Source organism: Puma concolor, chromosome B2 (genome assembly GCF_028749965.1).
Source record: "Puma concolor isolate L17-30 chromosome B2, mPumCon1.1.hap2, whole genome shotgun sequence".
Lineage (NCBI taxonomy): Eukaryota > Metazoa > Chordata > Mammalia > Carnivora > Felidae > Puma > Puma concolor.
In genome coordinates, this window is record NC_141671.1 from 31062341 (window position 1) to 31069937 (window position 7597).

The following is a 7597-nucleotide window of genomic DNA, read 5'->3' on the forward strand; positions in this document are numbered from 1 at the left end:
ACTCATGAAACCTGAGAAAATGCAAGCCTTGAGGGTTACCTGACCCTCTGGACCTGTTCAAAGACCATTTGTTCCTGAGAATAAATACTCCTCCGTCCCTCCGTACCGCCATACTTCCAGTGGTTTCTTTCCTTTCTTATTCTTCTTTTTTAAGATTTATTTTTGAGAGAGAGAGAGAGAGTATGAGCGTTGGTGGTCAGAGAGAGAGAGAGAGAGAGAGAGAGAGAGAGAGAGAGAATCTGAAGCAGGCTCCAGGCTCCAAGCTATCAGCACAGAACCCGATGCAGGGCTGTACTCACGAACCTGGGAGACCATGACCGGAGCCAAAGTCCGAGAGTTAACAGACTGAGCCACCCAGGCGCCCCCAAGGCTTCTTTCTTTCATGCACACACTGGGCTCTCCTTAAGAGGAATTTGGGAGAATGCTATTTTCTCTTCTCCATCCTGCAGCACCCCCCCCCCCTTCCTTCTGGGGTGCTCTTGTCAGCAAAAGCTGATGGGGAAGTGAAGCCTGGGACTAGAGGAAAAGCAAATAAGGGGAAAGGGGAAGTCTGGGAGGGAGGCCTCAGAAGAGGCTGATGGGAGAGGAGACAGAGAGGGCACCAGCTTAGTCTGTACCCACCAGTCCACCGGCCTCTCCAGCAGCTGCTGAGCTATGAGCCACACCAGAGATTTACAAGGTAGGGAAGGTAGAATTGGCAGAGCCTAAAATGAGAGTAAAGAGATGGACAGACCTGGGCGGGGGCTAGGGGGTGGTGAGCAGGCCTAGGAAGGCAGAAATGTGATGGCCCTGGGCGGGTGTGGGGGTAAGAAGAGGAATGAGAGGTAAGGAAGCATTAACCTTTGTGCCCCCTCAGGAGGAAAAGCCTTCGGGCTGCTGAAGGCCCAGCAGGAAGACAGACTGGATGAAATCAACAAGGTAAAAGGAAGATCTAAGGGGGCAGGGCCTGTGGGAAGGGAACCCTGGACCAGGGGACCTATCCTGCCTCTTGTTTCCCACCCCCCCCCCCAACAGCAATTCCTGGATGATCCCAAATATAGCAGTGATGAGGATCTGCTGTCCAAACTGGAAGCCTTCAAGAGTGAGGGGAAAACTGTCGGGGGGAGGGAGGGGGGGGAGTGAGGAGGGCAGGATTTCCCCAAGGACAGAGAAGGGACAGCAGAGACACAAAATCTACATTTGTGGTGGGAAGAAGGGAGGCTGCCCCTATTGCCCCCCTAGTTGCCGTCCCTTTCCTTGGGCTGCCCTGCCCAGCACCCTCTCTGTTTCCCTACACTTTAACAGGGCCCCTCTACCCGACCCGCACTTCCTCAGGCTGCCCTACCTCCTCCTTTCACATCTTCCCCACCTAGGGCTTGGTTAGCAACCCCTTTCTCAATCCCCTGCCGTGCCCCCTCCCGAGGACCCTCCAGCCAGCGCTGACCCTATCTGCTTTCTCCCCTCACCCAGAGAAATACATGGAGTTTGACCTGAATGGAAACGGAGATATCGGTGAGAAAAGAGTGATCTGGGGAAGTGTGCAGACCCAGGAAGAGGGAGGTGTCTCCTGCAGTTCTTAGTGGTTTGGGAGAGGGCCCAGCTACCAGAGTAGGAGGGAGGAGAATGGGAATGTGAAGGTGAGGACAGAGAGAGACAGAGGCTCCTCTCCTCTCACCCCCATCCTCTGCCTCTAGATATCATGTCCCTGAAGCGAATGCTGGAAAAACTCGGGGTCCCCAAGACCCACCTGGAGCTGAAGAAACTAATCAGGGAGGTGTCCAGCGGCTCTGGGGAGACTTTCAGCTACTCTGACTTTCTCAAGATGATGTTGGGAAAGAGATCTGCCATCCTAAAAATGTGAGGGTCCTGTTCCAACCTCTCCTATACTTACCTGTTTTCCCCTCACCCCTATCCCCCTCCCCAGGCTCACCTACACATTACTCAGCATCCATTTCTTCCCTTCTTTGAGGGATCCTTCCAAGTTCCTATCCCTACCCCTTGTTCTAGTCCCCACAGCCCCAAGCTCTCCCATCTCCACTTTCCTTCCTCTTCCTCCCACCATAACAACCCCCATCCTCTTCCAGACTTTCTTAAAAGGTTTTTTTTTAATGTTTTTTATTTTTTATATTTGAGAAAGAGAGAGAGACAGATAGACAGAGCTCAAGCAGGGGAGGGGCAGAGAGATGGAGACAGAATCTGAAACAGGCTCCAGGCTCTGAGCTGTCAGCACAGAGCCCTATGTGGGGCTCGAACTCATGAGCTGTGAGATCATGACCTGAGCCAAAGTTGGCTGCCCAACGGACTGAGACACCCAGGTGCCCCTTCCAGACTTTCACAGTAGCCTAAAACGTATTCTCTTGAGAAGGCTATCTCCTGATCCCTCTGTCTTTTCCCATCTCAACCAGGATCCTGATGTACGAGGAGAAAGCAAGAGAACAGGAGAAGCCAGCAGGTCCCCCAGCCAAGAGAAATATCTCTGAATTGCCCTGATTTATGGTAGGGGAGATGTGGTGGGATTGATGGGGTTCCTAATCACCCCCAGCATGGAAAATGAACACAGAATTGTGAGCCACAGTTACACTAAATAAAATAAACTATCCTCCTTCTCCAGATCAAGTCAGCTCGGTCTCCGTTTGGGGGGAATTTTATCCTGGGTTTAGGGAGAAGTGAGGCCCTTTGAGGGAAGGGCAGCGAGGATTTGCCCAAATGAACAATCCATCCATGATTTTGTTTTAAATGTTTATTTATTTTTGAGGGGGGGAGGGGCAGAGAGAGATAGGAGGACAGAGAATCTGAAGCTGTCAGTGCAGAGCCTCACACAGGGCTCAAACTCACAAACAATGAGATGATGACCTGAGCCCAAGTCAGAGGCTTAACTGACCCAGCCACCTAGGGGCCCCTCCTTCCACAATTTTATAAAGTGTCAACCACAGCAGATGGTTTTGTACTCCAAGGGAGATTCCAGATATATGATAGCCCTGATCTCAAGGAATTTAGATGGAACAAAAAGACATGTGCAAACAAACAAACAAAAAATCACTCAGGTCCACAAGGAAGAGCAAGGATTAACTTTTTTTTTTTTTTTAAGATTTTATTTTTTTTAAGTAACTTCTACACCCAACATAGGGCTCCAACTCACAACCCCGAGATCAAGAGTCACATTCTCTATTGACTGAGCCAGCAGTCATCTCGAGCAATGATTACCTTGAACTGATATTCTCCATTACCAGTCTTTGTAAATTTTTAAAAGATGTTTATTTATTTTTGAGAGAAGGAGACAGAGAGAGAGCATGAGTGGGGGGGGTGGTGTTGCAGAGAGAGAGGGAGACACAGAATGTGAAGCAGGCTCCAGGCTGTGACCTGTCAGCACAGAGCCCTACATGGGGCTCAAACCCACAAACTGTGAGATCATGACCTGAGCCAAAGTCAGAGGTTTAACCAACTGATAATTTAAATGTTAAATTAGTCACTGAGGTCCTTTTGGGGAACAACCTGCAGAAACTAAGTTTAATAAAGGGAAAGGGGGCTTCTATTAAGAGGTTATTGAGAACAGATACAGGGGATACTGAATCCCTGGGTAGCAGAAAGGATTAAAAAGCCAGTCCCAGGAAAGGCAGGAACCTCAGAGTTCCTGAGCCTTCAGTGAGGCTATCACTGGACCTTTCCTCCAACTGATAGGGAAAAATCTGTTATATGATGGCTGACAGGACTGATCAGGGAATTTCAGTCCCTGACTGAAGACTTCCCTTCCGGGTTCTTCTTCCCACCCTGCTTGCCTCAGGCGCCAAATTACTAATAATGAGGAACGCGGAAGTAACAGACTATAAATTGTCCCCTCTGTTAATGTTCTGTGCTCAGACCTCTGGAGAATGATCTCCTCTGAGCCCACCGTAGTAAATAAGCCTCCTTCCTTCCAAGATCTCCGAGTGCCGCTTGGTTCTTCTGCCGGGTGATCCAGACCAGTTTGTGTAACACAACGTGTCCAGATGAGTTAACTTAGCAACTCCCAGTTACTGGCTACTACTTCTGATTTCCTGACTTTCCGGGAAGAGGTAATCCAATTAGCCCAGCTCGTTTCAGGTACTGAGGACAGACTGTTGGCTCTTCCCAATGGTGAAGCCAGGTTGGCCTCCTAAAGAGCGCTACAGTAACAACTGTATGGGACTTCAGATGAGGAAGAGGTCATTTCAAGTTGAATAACATATCCGAATATAATGAAATCAATAGCTAACTTTATTGAGCACCTACTATATGTGAGATACCAGCCTAAATGCTTTCCATATATTAATTCTCTTAATCTTTGCAACAACCCTGGTGATACTAGGGAGGATACAAAGGATCTAGAGCTTAAATAATTCGTTCACCCAGGATAAATAAATTGGGTTATATTCATACCTCAGACTATTATTATGCAGCAACGAGAATGAACAAAGTACAACTACATCAACAATGTGGAAGAATTTCATTAACATAATGTTAAGCAAAAGAAGACAGATGCAAAAGAACCCTTACTGTACAGTTCTATGTGGATACAGTACAAAATCGGGTAAAACTAATACATGTAGCAGGATGGTCAGGGAAGATGAAAATTTTGAATGGGTGATCAGGGTAGGCCTCACTGAGAAGATGACTAACACTGAACAAGACCTCATGGAGGTAAAGGAGTGAGGCATGTGGGTTTCTGGGGGAAGAACCAACTTGGCAGAGGAAAGAGAAGCAAAAGGGTCCCAAGGTGAGACATGTCTGGTAGAGGTAGGGAGAGTAATAAAATCAGGGGGCAAGTCATTTAGGGTCTTGTGGGCTACTCCAAGGACTTTGAGAGAAACAGAGGCATTATAGGACTTTGAGCAAGGGAGTCCTTTGAGGCTTCCTTTGAGGAAAGGTCCACCCTGAGTGCAGTGTAGATGACAGACTGTAGGGACAGGGGTAGGGACAAGTGAGGAGGCTGTTGCTATAACCCAGGTGAAAATTGAGAGTGGCTCAGATCAAGGTAGAAGCACTGTATGTGAAAAAGCTGGATTCCAGGTATTTTTTCAAGACAGGAGTTCCTGTCTAATTGAAAGTGGGGAGTGAAATAAAGAAGGGAGTCAATGAGGATTCCAGGGTTTTTGGCTTAACTGTAATTTTTAATTTCCATCAGCTGAGATGTGGAGAGGACAGGTTTTGAGGTTCCAGAGATCAAATGTTCAGTGTTGGACCTACTGACTTTGAAATGTTCTCTTAGAGGGGCACCTGGGTGGCTCAGTCCAACTTCAGCTCAGGTCATGATCTCGTGGTTTGTAAGTTCGGGCTCTGTGCTGACAGCTCAGAGCCTGAAGCCTTCTTTGGATTCTCTTTCTGCCCCTTCCCCAGGCACGTGCACTCTCTCTCTTTCTCAAAACTAAAAAATAAAACACTAAAAAAAAAAAAAGAAAAAGAAAGAAATGATTAGATACCCAATAGGAGATGTCAAGTACATATATGTGTCTTCAAGTCTGGAGTTTGGGAGAGAAGTCTGCGATGAAGATATGCATTTGGTTGGGGCGCCTGGGTGGCGCAGTCGGTTAAGCGTCCGACTTCAGCCAGGTCACAATCTCGCGGTCCGTGAGTTCGAGCCCCGCGTCGGGCTCTGGGCTGATGGCTCGGAGCCTGGAGCCTGTTTCCGATTCTGTGTCTCCCTCTCTCTCTGCCCCTCGCCCGTTCATGCTCTGTCTCTCTCTGTCCCCAAAATAAATAAACGTTGAAAAAAAAATTTTTTTTAAAAAAAATAAAAAAAAGATATGCATTTGGGAGTCATCAGCACAAAAATGCTATTTCAAGTCAGGAGATTGATGTTCATGACACACGCAGGTTGGGTAAAGGGCTGGGGTGAAGGCTTGACTGGAGTCAGTTTAAGAATGCATGACAGGAGGGGGCCTGGGTGGCTCAGTCTGTTAAGCATATGACTTCTGTTCAGGTCATAATCTCACATTTCGTGAGCATGAGCCCCACTTTGGGTGAACATGAACCCCACTTAGGGTAAGCCCCCCCTTCTCTCTCTGCCCCTCCTGGGATACTCTCTCTCTCTCTCTCTCTGCCCCTTGCTCACTTGCACGCTCTCCCTATCTCGCTCAAAAAAAAAAAAAAAAAAAAAAGGGGGCGCCTGGGTGGCTCAGTCGTTAAGCGTCCGACTTCAGCTCAGGTCATGATCTCGCGGTCGGTGAGTTCCAGCCCCGCGTCAGGCTCTGTGCTGACCGCTCAGAGCCTGGAGCCTGTTTCGGATTCTGTGTCTCCCTCTCTCTCTGACCCTCTCCCATTCATGCTCTGTCTCTCTCTGTCTCAAAAATAAGTAAACATTAAAAAAATTTTAAAAAAAAGAAAAGAAAAGAAAAAAAGAATGAATGGCAGGAAGGAAATCTGACTGTAAGTATGGATAACTCTTCCAAAAAATTTTGCTGTGGTTGGAGACCTGGAAGAGGGGATAAGAGAATCATTTTGAATGTTTAAGAACTGAACTCATCTCAACTATTGTAATGAAGCTCAGGATAAAATTCTTACCTGGTTCTTGCTAATTTTTCTGCTCTAATTTTCCATACTAGAGAGGCAGTCTCTTAATTTAGTCACATCAGCTGAGGCACAGATCCCTAAAACCATGCCTCTGCTCATCAGTTCACTGGGCCTGAGCTGTGCACCCTTTCCTCAAACTTGGCTAAATCCTAACTAGTTCTTCACATTTTTTAGTAAGAGTCAAGTTTTTCTAGAAGCATTTCTGAACCTCCCCAGGCAGGATCTGATTGTATTCCTCTACTTCCAGAATGTATTGTGGATGTCTCCGGCGGCTTCATAACAGTTGTCGAAGGATTTACTGAACGGTTAGTAGGTCTGATTGGACCACAGTAATAGAAGACAAAGGAGGAAACTAGTACCGCATTTCGTAGAATAAAACCCATTGTGAAGAGAATACAAACTGCCAATAGTATCAGATATATAAATACATTCATGAAAATTGTTATAAAATTAAATGTCTTAGTCATTGGTTGCTGATATGCTAATGAAGAGGTTATTCCTACCCTATCTTTGTTCAAATGATTTGCATGTATTATGCAAATAAACAGAACTATCGAAAGAATGCCTACAGTGCACGGTGCCGACGATACACTCCCCTGGACCTCAGGATTGGCCTGTCTATCCACTTCATTTGCATGACGTGATTTAATAACTAGAAGGCCCCACCCCTCTGGAGCTTTCGCCCCTTACAAATGGACGCGTGTGTCGGGGACTCTTCCCTATTATCTAGGCTCCGCCCTCCGGCAGCTAATCCTTTCTGTCCCCTGCGTTCGCTCGGTCTCCTCCACTGAAAGCACTATCAGCCTTGCATCGTTTCCTTCATTTTCGCATCCCTACGTCTCACCGCTCCCATCTTTCCACGAACGCACGACGCACGCTCCGCCTCTCCTCCCTTCCCCCCCCCCCCCCCGCCCCTACTCGTCGTGCAAATTCTGCGCCCCAACCGCCCGGCCGACAGACGCTGCATTCCCGCCCCCTCTACGCGTCTTAACGGCCGACGCCGGGGGCGCGTCTCTTTAGCCAACCGGCGTCCTAGCGCCTGTAAGTCCCTCCTCTTTATGCAAATAACCTGTGCCTGCTCCGCACGCCCTGC

The 7597-nt window shown here is 47.8% G+C and overlaps 1 protein-coding gene across 4 annotated transcripts; it reads left to right on the forward strand.

Moving 5' to 3' along the window:
* The first annotated feature begins 224 nt into the window (after window positions 1–224).
* AIF1 (allograft inflammatory factor 1) lies at window positions 225–2591 on the forward strand. 4 transcript variants are annotated; one of them, XM_086705898.1, is made up of 6 exons: window positions 259–679; window positions 857–918; window positions 1015–1081; window positions 1353–1491; window positions 1674–1836; window positions 2385–2591. In XM_086705898.1, exons 2-6 carry the CDS (start codon window positions 905–907, stop codon window positions 2467–2469), a joined length of 468 nt encoding a protein of 155 aa, XP_086562024.1. In that variant the 5' UTR covers window positions 259–679; window positions 857–904; the 3' UTR covers window positions 2470–2591. The 4 variants fall into 4 exon arrangements, with proteins under 4 accessions (XP_025772974.1, XP_086562025.1, XP_086562024.1 ...); XM_025917190.2 differs by having other exon boundaries at window positions 272–679; window positions 1450–1491; XM_025917189.2 differs by lacking the exon at window positions 1015–1081 and having other exon boundaries at window positions 225–679.
* The last annotated feature ends 5006 nt before the right edge of the window (window positions 2592–7597 follow it).